This window comes from Oryctolagus cuniculus, chromosome 1 (assembly GCF_051225735.1).
Source record: "Oryctolagus cuniculus isolate XC-2025 breed Fujian yellow rabbit chromosome 1, ASM5122573v1, whole genome shotgun sequence".
Classification (NCBI taxonomy): domain Eukaryota; kingdom Metazoa; phylum Chordata; class Mammalia; order Lagomorpha; family Leporidae; genus Oryctolagus; species Oryctolagus cuniculus.
In genome coordinates this window covers 135849596-135864416 of record NC_142867.1, presented here as the reverse complement: position 1 = coordinate 135864416, position 14821 = coordinate 135849596, and the positions used below count along the sequence as shown (strand labels likewise).

The following is a 14821-nucleotide window of genomic DNA, read 5'->3' as shown; positions in this document are numbered from 1 at the left end:
CAACTGTGCCTGGAATTTGCCCCCAGGGACCTGCCCAGAAGTTCTGAGCTGGCAGAGCCGAGGTTCCAGCTTTGCCTCATTTCCACTGTCCCTTTGCTAATTTCGAGCTCTTATCTTGAAATACACTGGACTAGTAAGGATCAGGGGAGAGTGACTTCCCCCACCTCACTCCAGGCCCCCTCTACCCTGAGCTCAGCCCACTGGGCATTTTGAGTCACTGGACACACACACATAGAGGCTGTGCTGCCCAGACAAGATCCGATGTTTAGTTCAAAAGGGGAAAAGCAACAGGCTTCCTTATACAATCAGGATGAACAAGCAAGGGCAGGTGGCTCAGAACTGGGCAGCTCAGTGACATGTGTGTACCTCCCCTACTTTGCAATCTTACCTGTATCCAGCCTTGCTACTGAAAGGCACACTAACCAAGTGCCCATGACGGTCGGATCTTGCCAACCCACATGAAAGACATGAGACAGCCTATCTTGTCGTGCCGTCTATGTAAGTCCCATTCCTTGTCTCTGTACCCAAAGCAAACAATGAACAAATTGGAGGGGTCCCCAGGGAGCACACCTGACTTCAATCCTAATGATGAGAGACACCATCTGCATTCACTCGTTAAACGACAAACTCTGCTTTTCAATTGTCAGCACATCGTCTGAATACAAGGAGTGGAACGCAATCAAGCTGAAATCACAGTGTCTGGACATTAGAGCGGGTTTTGAAAAGAGAAACGGTCATAAAGGAAGAGCTGATTGACCAATTCAGAACCATCACGTGGTGGCCCATAGAAGCAAAACCCACACCGGGCTGGGCTGACACCTCAGCCAACTATTAGCTGCCTATGCCGTTGAGATGTAGTTGCATTTGCTTTCATGAACCTCTTGAAAACTGCTGTAAAACCGAGCCCAGGGTCGACCACTGGCAACACCTCGGGATTAAAACCCAGTCGACTCTGCAAATGCAAAACCGTTGACTGAACTCAATTAGCCAAAGTAGCCCTTTTTCCGAGAAACACTCTAGACCTCCTTCTTCAACTGATCAGAAACCAGGAACCAGAAAATGAATCAAGGACCAAGGATGTAAGAGGATCTAGGGGGAGGCATCCCAATCAGACAACATAAACTCATCACTGGTCCAGAGAAGGAGTCAGTGACTACTTACCCACACCTTGTCTTGATTTTACTTTCCCAAATCCAAACCATGAGAAATCTGAAAACCACAACAAAACATAAAATAAACTTCGAAAGACAAGGTAAACCACAGGCAGTCAGCACTGTCCTTAACTCAAGGAACTCAACATATGAGCTCCTCCCCCTCTTAAAAAAGAAAGAAAGAAAAGAAAACACACACACACACACACAAAAACACTTGGGACTGAAGCTTCCTCTTAAACACCTGGAAACTAAGCCTTGGATTTTTGTGTTAAGATTTATTCCTATCCTGAGAACACAGAATGAACTCCAGTTAAGAGACAGCATCCCGTCTTCAAGAAAAATGGCCACAACCCAGGGTTAATAGCTCGGAGCTGTTTTCTTTCTTTCTCACTTTCTGTCTTCCCCGGGTGGAGAGATCATTGCCTACTATTGAATCATCTAACAGGAAAGCTGTAGGAGCAAAGACACACAATGCATTTGACAAATGTACTACAGCGCAGAACCGTGGCAATGTGGGAAAATAATGAGAGAAAACAGATCTTTGCAGAAGCTGAGACAGGCAGTAAAAAAAGGAACACGGAACCCTGTGGGAGAGCTGCCATGCGGGCTAGATGGGGACTTGGGAGGGGAGAATAAAGGGATCCTAATTCTGCACGAACTCTCGCTCCTGACTTGTTGTGCAACTGCGGGCAGCAGGCAACCTGGCACTGCCTCTTACAATACAAATCTGCACTAGGCACCTGTGAGAAAAGACGTGCGGAACGTTTTGGAAGGCCCCACTGATCAGAGCAATCGTGAAATGCTTGTTTGTTTCTTGGACCCAACTGTTCCCTTCCAGGCAACTTCCACTGGGTTCAAAGTGAATTCTGCGCGGCAGGGAAACCTGGATACGAGGCAGAGAAGCAGAATGGAACCTAAAAGAGGTAACTGTGCCGTTTTCTGTTATTGAGTTCCTTTATAGGCAGTTAGCATAACAAGCTAGGTGGCAGGACCACTTCAAGTGAAACAGTGCACGGGAAAACGCTTCACACGCGGATGCCTTACGAAGTTGCTGTCATCACTGTTGGTTTTACAAGTGCAAGTTTAGGATTTCCTTCCCCGGTACCGTAAAACTTTAGCCCTCTAACCTCACAGGTGATTTTCACGTAGGGTGGATGTTTCTCTGAGAGTCCCCTGCAGGGTTTAGGAGGTCTGAAGAAGGCCTGGCCTCCACCCAAAGCCACAGAAGATGGTGAACTTCATTCATGGGAGCCATCAGCCCAGACGGGCAGGGTTGTGCCTAAGGATTTCTTAGTTACGATTGAACCCACTTAAAAAAGAATGTGTTTTCCCAGTGGCCATCTCTCTCTCTCTCTCTCTCTCTCCCTCTCTCTCTCCCTCTCTCTCTCCCTCTCTCTCTCCCTCTCTCTCTCTCTCTCTCCCTCTCCCTCTCTCTCTCTCTCTCTCATAGTTTCAGGTACACTAAGGTATATAATTTATTATCTATTCGAGAGTCAGAGAGACAGAGGGGCTCTCTGCCCATTCACTTCTCAAATGCCTACAACAAGCAGAGGATAAGGCTGGGAGCTGAGAACCCAACCCAGGCCTCCCACGTGGGTCATCACCATTGCCCCCCACAGTCTGCATCCACAGATAGCTGGAGTCAAGAGCCAGAAAACGGCTTTGAGCTCAAGTACCCCAGGAGGGGTCAGTCTTCTTGGGCCCTATGTTGATGCCTGCCCTGTAGATAGAATTATTTTAAGGCTGTTTTTTCCATTTGAGCATTTTTTTCAAAGTTATGTACCCATTTAAAGAAAACCCACTGATGGCGCATTTCAGACGCATTGTGCTCATTAACGATAATAAACACAATTGCAATGAACATCTCTCTGCATCATCAGAGTTCCCCTTCCCTTTTCAAAAACCATTCCCTGAAGATCAACTTCATTATACATGGAATTACTTATTCAAAAGGGATGACTTGTTCCTAGACTTCCTTTGCATTGTCTCGGGTCTCACTTTTCTGAGAGGTCAGGAGAATATTTTGGAGCTCCACCCAACAGGAAAGGCTACGGTGCACCATGCCCTACGCCCATCCTGCCAGCGGGAAGGCTCCACCTACCTAGCAGAGGTCTGGCAAATACCCTCCTCTCATTTGCATCCCTTGAAGCCATTTGTCCCCTCCTCCCTCAGCCTGGAGTGTTGCACAGGTGCACTGCGGACACTGCAGATATGAAAGGTGTATGAGTTCCTCTCCCTGATGCGGTCATCACAATTCACCAAGCACTTTCGCCCACCCCAGACACTGCTCTCTTGGTCCTCAGCCAAATCTTGGTGGGGATCATAAATTATCCTGTGCTTATTGACAAGGAACTGGGACTCAGAGAGGCCCACAGGCTCAGCAAAGGCCCCAGTCTGCCGTGTCTGAGCTGAGATTTAGTCTTCCGATGCCAGATCCAGGCTCTTTGGATTTTTTTTTCATTCTTTCTCATTTGCCTTCCCAATGCTCAAGAAATAGCCTGTTAAGCCAATTCTGAAGCACTGTAATCAAGATCCAACTCTCCATGTAGGAAAACATGATAAGTAGGTAGTCCTTATAATGCGTTTACTCAACGGGCAGATCAGAGGATTCGGGGGAAACGAGCTGTAGGGTCTTGCCCACCAGGAGCTTACAGTGGAGGGTGAGCCCCCATCGAACTGTGGGCAGAGTGCCTGGGAGCTCAGACAAGGAGGGTCCATCCCAATCATGGGGCTCATCAGAGAGTTCTCCGACTTCTGGAGAACAGATTCCTGCTGGCTCCAGAACAGGACAGAGCAGAGGGAAGAGTACAGAGGGTCCCCGACTTCAAGAGGATCAACTTAAGATTCTCTACTATGGGGCTGGCATTGTGGTGTAGCGGGTAAAGCCGCCGCCTCTAGTGCCAGCATCCCATGTGGGCACCGGTTCAAATACTGGCTGCTCCACTTCTGATCCAGCTCTCTGCTGTGTCCTGGGAAAGCAGCAGAAGATGGCCCAAGTCCTTGGGCTCCTGCACCCATGTGGGAGACCTGGAATAAGCCCCTGACTCCTGGCTTTGGATCGGCACAGCTCCAGCCATTGCGGCCATTTGGGGAGTGAACCAGCAGATGGAAGACCTCTCTCTCTCTCTCTCTCTCTCTCTGCCTCTGCCTTTCTGTAACTCTCTGCCTTTCAAATAAATAAATACATCGTTTAAAAAAGATTCTCTGCTTTAGTACAACATGAAAGTGTGACAGAAATCACATTTTGAACTTTGCACTTGGAGTTTTTCCTGGGCTCCTGCTGTGTGATCCCACCTTCTCTGGCAATGCTGGGTGGCAGCAGCAAGTGCAGCTCCCAGTGAGCCCTGAGGCCATGATGGAGAACAACACACACTCTGCAGGGTTCTGAGGATGTTTGTGGGGGGTGTATTTTGTGTCCTCAGATTCCATCATGGCTTCCGTAAGTTACAAGAGACATTCCACAGCTTACCCTAAAATAGACCATTTGTTTAGATGATGCTACACAGCTAAACATGACAGAAGTGTTCTGAGCATGCCCAGGAGGGCTAGGCTAAGCTGTGATGTTTAGTAGGCTGGGTGTATTAGACGGCATTTTCAATGTACAATGGGTTTATCCGGATGGAACTCCATCGTGATTGGAAAATCATCTGTTCTCACTGTGAGGAGTTAATTATGGCTATGGGACATGTTGCATGTGTCCAGGGGCTGATGCAGCTGGAGAGGGGACAAAACTAAGACACACAGCCAAGGGCCAGGTCAACAGTCTGGCTGCCACTCCGATGATTGTGGTTAGACCCTGAGGAAGCCAATCTTAGGCTAAGAATTAACGTGATCAAGAGCAATTTTAGAAAAATGATTTTGGTTGCAGGGTGCCATCAGGCTTACAACAGAGAAACACCAAGGGCAAGATTAAAGGGAGGTTAAAAAGAAATCAAGCATGGGAGAAGTCTGGCCCAAGCTGGGTAACGGGCAAGAGGGACAGTGCACCCAGAAGGAAGTGACGGGTGGGTGTAGTTAGAGACCAAAGGGACTGACTGCAGGTGGAAGTGGAGGGCGGGTTCAGCTGTGGTGTAGGCTGCCACTGCCCATAGCACCCCCAAGGAGCTTAGAAGGGAGACAGATTAAGGAGTGAAGTTGAAAGGCCTGCGTTGGCACATGAATCCCAGGTAAAGTGTCCATGTGGAGGGTCCCATCTAGTTGGCAAGATGGTGTGGAGCTCAAGATGCAGGTTTAATGCCCAAAGTAGATTTGCCTGGGTCCTGGACCCCAAGGACAAACTGGAGAATGGGAACTGGATTCTGCACCCAGGAATCATTTTGCATCTGGGTACAGAGGAGGGCATTTCAAAAGTTCATGGGAAATGGAATTAAAAGATAAGCTTGTTTTGACATGCAAAAAAATTAAAATTCACTTCATAATATGAATTTTTTGTGAACTTTTTCAAGACCCTCCATACAATACCCCCGTTTTGTAGACACCTATGCAAAGGCATCCAACTGAGGCCAACTCTTGACAAAACAATTCCAAGTTGCCAAACTATGTCTAAGTTCTCTTTCAAAATGATACAACCAGGGCCTGCATTGCTGTGCAGCGGAATTAAGCTGCCATTCATGACATTTCAGCCTGTTTGAGTCCTGGCTGCTCCACTTTTGGGAGAGCCAGATGGAGTCCTGGGCTCCTGGCTTCAGCCTGCCTCAGCCCTGGTTGCTGTGGCCATATGGGGAGTGAACCAACAGATGGAAATCAAAACCAATCTCTCTCTCTCTCTCTCTCTCTCTCCAGCTCTAACTTTCAAATAAATACATATGTAAACCTTTGTCTTCCTCTTGGGTATTAAAAAGTAACACAATCATGATGTTGGACAGAATGCAAGCTTCTTGATGATCCCTTGAACTCCTTGGAAAATTTAACAAACCAGCTATGGAAAGATCAGATTGTTACCTCTCCCCGAGAGGCTGCCAGTCTTTAAACAGCTCTTTCTTGATGGATTGAAGCAGTAGTCTTAAAGCCTTCATACTAAATTCCACCAGCAACATTTTCCCACCAGACCCAAAAGAAACAATTTCTCAATTTCCTATGATGTCTCACCCACTGGGAGGAGAGACTTGCCAAGCTATTTTTTTATTTTCTGCTGAATAAGAGACAATTACTCCCTGAGAGATAAAGGGCTCTTCAAAAGCACACGCAGTTGTAATGAAGGTACGGAACCCCCTCTTTTGGAATCCAGATTTTTTAAAAAGACCTACGTGATAAAATAAACTTGCTAAGTCCATAGGATTTAGAAGAAAATGCAACTTTTTTTTTCCTACAAGAGAACAGGAGTGTAGGAAGAAGCAGCACATTAACAAGCCCAAGATGGAGTGCAGCTGAATAAAACAAATGGCCAAAGGGATCACTTTTCAAATGTCTCTCAAAGGAAATCGCTAAAGTTTAGGAAGTTGAAAGGGATTATTTATGATGCTAGTGAGAGAGTCAGAGGAAGAAACCAGAAGCAGGCAACATGGAAGAAACCCGACCTTCCCCGTAGGTACCGAGTCCCACAAACACTAAACCCAAGGCTTACAAGGGCCTTGATCCCAAGAAAATGCAGTTTCCAGATTTGTGTTAAGTTTCAGCAAAATCACCTTAGTATGTGAAGTCAAAAAAAAAAAAAAAGTCAGCTTTCTTCCCTTTTAACTGCGGGGAAATTAAAATTGGCCGCGTTCTCCACTGTAATTTCTTTCCATGTTAAAGGCAAGATTCCCCAAGCGCCACCTGCCAGAATGTCTCTAAGACTGTGATGGAAACAGAGGAAAAAGAGGATACACTGATAGGCGCTTCCCCTCTGAGGCGGTCACACCGACCACACCCACAGGCGCTTCCCCTCCCAGGTGGTCACACCGACCACACACTCTCTGAAACAGGAGGATTGAGTCTCTGGGCTGCTTTTCAGCAGGGCGAGTGTAGGCTGGGTTTGAGCCGGGTGCCTGTCTGGGTAGCCCACTGACTGCTCCTGCAATGAACCAGAGGCATGACTCAATGGAAGGCAGGAGAATTGAACGCAAAGGACCTCCGTGTTTACGCTGTACACCTCTCCCTTTCCTACCGACACGCAATCAGGGTGAGTACTAGCTGCCTTCGAATTCATCTCAGCTCCACAGAGCACAGCACAACGCAGTTTGGGGCCAAGTTTCCACTTTGATTTCAACTTCTAAAAGAACGTCGCATCTCCACAGCCTAGAAAGAACATTTGCTTTGCGTTAACCTCGTTCTCGAAACCATGACGTAAAGGTGCCGCGCATCCTCCCAATCAGCCTACAGTTGCTCAGACCCTAAGATGATTTCTCTCCACTTACACGAAGCAGCTCCCATGTGACAAAGACACAGAAAAAAGTACATGTGTCACGGCTAACGTGGTTAGCTGCTCTCTGAAATCTCTTCATTTACTGGGCATGCAGCTAAACTACATCTCCCGGCATCCCTTGCAGTTAGTTACTGCCATACAGCTGAATCCTAGCTAATGGAAGGTAAACAGAGCTATGAATGCCGCTTCCGAGACTGGCCCATTGAGACCCCCTCTCTTTCAACTGGATAGGATAAAGACAGCTGCTAGGGCCAATGGCATAGTGCTGTTCCAGGGGCCAGTGAAATTCTGCCAGAAACTTCAAGTGAATGCAGACAGAACACAGATCTGCCCCAGGAGGAATGATGCTAAGCTAGTTTTCCTCCAACTGTGTCATCCACATGCAACAAATACACTACTGCGAGGGTGGGGGTGGAGGCGAGGGGATGGCGGTGGTTGACAAAGCAGGTGGAGCCACTTCTTGGGAGACCCAGTCCCAGCCTGGAGTGCCTAGTGATCCAGTCTTGCCTCTGCTTCTGATCCAGCTTCTTGCTAATGTGCTCGGGAGGCAGTAGATGGCGGCCCAAGTACTTGGACTCCTGCCACCCACATGGAAGATCTAGATGGAGTTCCTGGCTCCTGGCTTCAGCCTAGCCCAAGCCTGGCTCTTCTGAGCACACGGGACATGAACCAGCAGATGGAAGATCTCTCTATCTCTGTTTCTCTCTCTCTTTCTCTCTCTATCACTCTGCATTTCAATCAGATGAATTAAAGAAGTAAGTAAAACTATGACACAAATAAGTAAAATTATGAAAAGAAGACATAAACTATTATGCTTGAATCCTCATCAATTTGGGGGCTTATTTACTATAGTGGAGAGCCCCTTCTCATTCTCCCCCATTCTTCTCAGTATTTCCAATGCATGAACTTGCTTATTTGATTTTTTTGATTTATGCAAATGAAGAGAACACATATACTCAGAGTTTTATTAACTGACTCCACAATTTCTCAGTGCTCTCATCACAAATTCAAAATTGTATGTTTGTGCATATTTGCATTTTTTTTTTGGAGAGAAAGTGCACAGATTTTGTCAGATTTTTTTCAAAGGTTCTTCGCTCCTGAATGCTAAGAATCACTGGAATACACAGAAAGAGGTGCAGAGATGGAGCCATCAATCCCATACATTCTGTGTTGCTGCACAGTGCAATTCTGTCCTGGACCCGTGGTTGGATCTGGGTACTGAGAACCAGCCCCTGTCTCTCACTGAGTCTCTGCAGACATCTCCTAACTCCTCCTCCGTCTGTTTCACCCTTGCCTCTCCCTAATCTCTTTCCCACAGAACTGCCAGGGTAATCATTCTCAAGTATAAATCATATTATTGCATTCCCATGCTTAAACTCTCTTAAAGGCTTCTCACTGCATTTCCTATAAACTTCTGATCATCACTGCAGAGACTTGCGTTACATGGCCAAGCTGCCCAGCCCTTCCTCCATCCTCTGCCTCATCTCCTGTGAAACAGGTGCAGTGGTCTCTTTCCCATTCCTGCTCACTTTGCATTGGTATTCTTGCCTCTCTGCAGAATCCTCTTCTCTGGTTCTCTTGATGCCTTAACTACTTCTCATCCTTCACATCTCAGGACAATTATCACACCCTAGCGTTATCTCATTCAATTGGTGAGCTAGTTGGGTAGTTTACCCTCCCACTGCCAAGCAGCATTGGCTGAGGGCTTCCAGCTAAGAGAAAGTGTTTTTGCTCAGAGGTGTGGATGCTTACAGCAGGGCGCGGTGGGTAAGTACTAGGATGGTGAGAGTTCAGAGGATGGGGGTGGGACACCACCACATTTGCTGCCACTATCCCCAGGGCCTAGGACAGGCACCCAATAAAAACCTATAGAATGGGGTCCGAAGCTGTACTGTAGTGGGTGAAGCTGCCACCTGCAGTGCCGGCATCCCATATGGGCACTGGTTCGAGACCCGGCTGCTCCACTTCCGATCCAGCTCTCTGCTATGGTCTGGGAAAGCAGTAGAAGATGGCCCAAGTGCTTGCACCCCTGCACCCGCGTGGGAAACTCAGGAGAAGCTCCTGGCTCGTGGCTTTGGATCAGCACAGTTCCAGCTGTCGTGGCCAATTGGGGAGTGAACCAGCAGATGGAAGACCTTTCTCTCTCTCTGCCTTTCCTTCTCTCTCTGTGTAACTCTGACTTTCAAATAAATAAATAAAATCTTTAAAAAAAAAGAAAGACTATAGAATGAACAAGAAGAACAATTATTTTAAAGCATAATACTATAAAGTATAGGAAGGATAAAAATGGCTTTATGCAAGTTATACACCCAACATAAAAGACAATCGTGTCTTGCAAATATATTGCCTCCTCTCCAGATTCATTTGTGGCCCTGCAATGGACCATCACTAAAGACGGTATTTCTGGGTGAGCAATACCTAGAATCCAGCCCTCTCCCCTCTCGGCAACAGTATGGGATAAAGGTGCTGGATAGACAGCAGAATGGGTGGGCTCTCTTTAGGCACTTCAAGAAGGCAACAGCACCACCTTGGGTGGGTCACTCCCCGCTCCTGGGCCCTTTTTCCTACTCTGAGGACAGAGCTGAGCAATGGTGTCTATTTCCATGCGAGCCTGACAGCACACAGCACTAAACATGAGGCATATACGTCTGAGAATAGATTGACACATGGGTTTATATAGCTGTCCTGGGCACGGGTATTTCGAGAGTGTGAGATCATGTGCAATTTAAGGCAAAGCACTCAGCCAAGCGGCCTAGATTTCTCCTGCTAAGTAATATTCAGAAGCTTCAGGGTCACTGGATGCTCATCTTTAAAGAAAAGGCCAGTATTCTACAAAAACAATTTTTTATTAAAAAATGGTGTTTATTGAATACTAACTCTATGCCAGGAAACCTACTAGAGAATATATATTACTGTAATTGGGGAAAATTGATCAGCTTCTACTGTAGGATTGCAAAAAACAAAAAGCAGAGTGAAAACCTTCAACCTCAGACTTCAAATGCAGAACCTCAAGTGGGAATAGATGAAGCTGGACTCACCTGGAACACAGCAAGATGCCCCCATCCCTTCTTTCTCGCATTTAATTTTGAGGGGAAAAGAAAATCCCATCGACTTCTCTTTCATTCTGAACATGTGGACTATTTCAAACACAATTCAGTCGCTCTACCTCTTAGTTGTTCACAAGCTGTTCAAAGTAGTGGGTAGTTAAAAATCTATTGTACATTCTGCAAGTTGTTTTTTTTTTTTTATTTTCTTGAACAAAGGAGGTGGCAATTTCCCCTGGGTTGGCAAAAAAAAAAAAAAAAAAAAAAAAAAAAGGAGCCTGCATGCAACTCCTAATAATGAGTTTCTAGCCCTGGAACTTTGAGAAAAGCAAGGTCAAGCTCTGTTGAATAATAAGAGTTGACAGACAAGAGAGAGTCATATCAAAGCTCCCCCTTTCCATGGTGCCACCCCCAGAGAGAGTTCCAAACACTCTGTAAACATTTTCTCAGCTGTCACAAGCTCCCTGACGGGAAAGCGAGTGATGTCTGGATGCACTCACACAAAATTTCCCTATTAACACTGTCATCACGTTGGACGGGTGATAGCCTGAGACAAGTCCCAAATTCCCCTCTTCCTGCAAAGCAATGCTCCTTAGCCTTAGGAGAAAAAGTCTTTGAGAAATAAACTGTCTGACTCTCAGAGAATCATCTTAAAAGTGAGGCTAGTGGCTTCCAACAGGACAATCCCAAAGCGACTGGCAAATTGACTTCAAATTCCCATGAGCTTTGGTTTCCACAGAGAACTTGACAATGACTCAGACCTCAGCTGACCTGCTCAGACCTGTCCATTGTGGACAGTAACCAAGTGAGTCCCCAGCGAAAGATGGCCACACTCTCTGTTCTTCTTGCATATGCCTTATTGCCACAGGAAATCTAAGAAGGCATTTCAAAAAGTTCATGGAAAATGGAATCAAGAGCTTATTTTGGTGCAAAAACTTTTTTGAAATCCTTGCATAGCTTTTAACATAATATGCATTTTTCATGAATGTTTTGAAGACACCCCCCATATGCATGGATTTCAAAAATGCTTTTGCCCCAAAATTAATGTTATCTTTTAATTCCATTTTCCAGAAGCATTTAGAACTACTCTCATATTCGGAGACACCCTTGCGATTTCTGCTCTATATTTATAGTTATATTCATATGTATGCATACATTATTTACATTCATACATATCAACATGCAAATCCTCTCTTTTTTTTTCACTCCTCTAAACCAACATTTGCCATAGCTAATGCAAAACATCGTGCAGAAAACTCTATGGTTGGAGTGTGGAATTTTAGACTAGGGAGAGGGATAATAGGCTTCCCACCCTTGATTCTTACTAAGGGCCAGTTTCTCTTTCAATTGTATTTGAACTTGTTCTGCCAGTCTGGGAACATGGTAACCTGCCTCACGTCACCCACCAGCACCCTTGTCTTTCTTCTCAGTGACCCATCATTTCCTGTCCTTTCTCATCAGCCATCCTCCACGTGCTTCAGTCCAGACAAGGTCAGGAAATGTGTGAGGCCCACACAATAGCCAAGATGTTTATTTAATTTTATTACTGTGCTCTTCTATTAGGAAGCTCCCAGAATGGAATAGAACATAATAGGATTATACACACTTACAAAGCTGGGTGCAGAATAAAAATAATCAGATAGAACGGCAGTAAATAGAACAAGATGAAAACCTATTGTTTTCAATGCAACGCCAGCCAAATGTATTTGTTATGAGCAATCCTACGTGGTGCAAGGGTATTTCAAAAAGTTCATGGAAAACTTGAATTAAAGGAATTTTTGGTGCAGCCAGTGTTGTAGTGCAGTGGATTAAGTTGCTGCCTGCAAAGCCTGTATCCCATAAGGGTGCTGGGTTCAAGTTCTGGTAGCTCTACTTCTGATCTAGCTCTCTGCTCATATGCCTGGCAAAGCAGCAGACAAGGCCCAAGTACTTGGGCCCTTGACACCACATGGGAGACCTGGATGGAGTTTCTGGCTCCTAACTTGGGCCTGGCCCAGCCCTGCCCATTGCAGCCGTTTGCGGAGTGAATCAAAGGATAGAAGATTCATTCTCTCTCTCTCTCTCTCTCCCCCCACTCCCCTCTCCCCTTTTCCTCCTCTTCCACTACTCTGTAACTCCTCCTTTCAAATAAATAAGAATACTTTTAAGAATAAAATTTATCTTGGTGCAAAACTTTGGAAATCCATGAATAGTTTTTCCGTACTATGCATCTTCCATGAACTTTTGGAAGGTCTCCCCACCATGTACTTGCAGTGATTACACCCCATTGGTGGAAGAAACCCAAACCCATAAAATGCAACTGCGATTATTTCCTTAGTATTTTCCCAGAGAAGGCCCCAAGTGCTCTTTAAGGTCCACTGCTTTTATGGAAACTAATCCAAACAAACTGTCTGAGCCGATGGTTCTCAAACAGGGATGATTCTACCTCCTGGGGAAAATTGACAACGTCTACAGACATTTTCAGCTGTGACAATGGGAGGGGAGGAGTGGAAGGTGTGTGTTACCTATATCATCAAATGAGCAGAGGCCAGGCAAGCTGCTGAGTAGTCAGCGATGCACAAGACAGGGCCCCACGAGAAAGAATTGAAGGTCCACAGCGCTGACACTGAGACACCCTGGCCTGGGCCACAGACAAGCAAGGCAGAAAGCTCGCAGTCACTGTGAGAGCTCAGTCTCTGGTGTAGCAGCCATGCTCTCACCACTAGCAACCTGGCTGTCAGGTCCTTTCTCTCTCAATGGACTTCAAACGTCCCGAGACACAGCTCTGATCCTGTTATTTCTGCTGCTACCAACACCAAAAAGTGCTTGTCTGCCCCAGAACAGAAAGGCAGGCGATGCAGCACAAAGGCAGGAGAACTGGATTTGGACTCCATGACCTGGGTTTGAGTCTTGGATTTATCATTTCCTAAGATACTCCACAATTAGTCAGTGTGTCTCAGGGTTCCTCTGCAGGCGAATGGGAGATGGAATTACTGTCCTGTGCTTCTCTGTTAGCACCATGTGAGCTGACACACTTGGGAGACTTTTGCAAGCACTCTAGTATTAAGTGGATGTAAGAAACAAAGGAATAAATGAAGTTCAAAAATTGAAGTGAGATGCAAAATCTTGACCTTGCCCAAATTTTGTCACTTATAAACTCCTCTTAAAACATCCCAGATTCCATTTAAACTCTAACTTTGCATTCCTGAAATAAAGATGCCTTAAATTTTCTTATGTATTCATTCCAAAAAATTGACCACCTGCTACATGCAAGACAGAGAGATAAACACTGGAGATGTAATGAGAGTAGAAAAAGATAATCTGTTCTCTGTCTTCAAAGGGCTTGCAAATTTGATGTCTTTGCACATACTGGCTTTTCTATCTTAATGTAACCCTCAAGCTCCATCCATGATCATTAAACTCCAACCTTTCAGCCAAATTCACTTGAACAGTCACTCCGTCATGAACCATTTCTTCATTCTCCAAATCAAAAACGCCTCCATTGGCATTTGCGCTGTTTGTACCTTGGGATAGCCACATTCTCTGCTCTATTAATGATGTTTATAATCTGCTTTCTCCTACTGGACTTTAAGTACCCAGTTGCACTTTATGGGTTTGGGTTTCTTCTGTATGGAAGAAATCTAATTCAGCTCTGTGCCCTCTTCCATACGTTTTGAAACAGTCACAACAGCACTGGGAAGAGAAGCACACTTTACATGTGGCAGGCACTCAATGAGTGCCTGCATTTCTGGTGGAAAGATTCTTTACAGGTGCATCAGATGTCCCCAGGCAACAGAGACTGAGTGTGAGAATCAGAGATGGATGACAGTTGGAACACTCAGGCTCGTTGTATGCTGATCTCCGTATCTTCCAGACTCCCCATTCTTTCCATGTCATAGTCTGTCTCACTCTGAAATTCAGTGATCTACTTACTTGTTGTAATCTCTCCCCGAACTGTACAAGGGGGCCTCCACAAGCTCAAGGAACTTGGGATTAAAAGATAAGCTTATTTTGCTGCAATAAGTGCATTCATAGTTTTTTCATACTAAATGCTTTCCAAGAAGTTTCTGAAGTCTCCCCAAAGGTCCTTTATGAGCAAGAAATACGACTATATTAAGCCCCCATTGTACATCTAGCAGTAAGTACAGAGCTGTGTTAATGTTAGGAGCTCAACAAAGAGCTGAAAACATAAACAAATGGGTGTTGAGTGAATAAATGAATGGATTCCAATGTTTCACCTTTGGATTCTTGAATTAAGAGTCACATTAGGTATAACATAGGTCCATGGTTGTGTTAGACAT

General features: G+C 45.5%; 1 protein-coding gene across 5 annotated transcripts in view; it reads right to left on the bottom strand.

Moving 5' to 3' along the window:
- The window catches only part of NTRK2 (neurotrophic receptor tyrosine kinase 2), a 387985-nt gene that overhangs the window by 172409 nt on the left and 200755 nt on the right, over positions 1-14821 (bottom strand). For 3 of the 5 annotated variants that reach the window (XM_051833735.3, XM_089315559.1, XM_051833736.3), the window contains one exon: positions 1162-1209. The exons of the other annotated variants lie outside the window; for them this stretch is intronic. In XM_051833735.3, coding sequence (XP_051689695.1) covers positions 1162-1209 — 48 coding nt within the window. The remainder of the gene's footprint in view (positions 1-1161; positions 1210-14821) is intronic. 5 annotated transcript variants of the gene reach the window in all.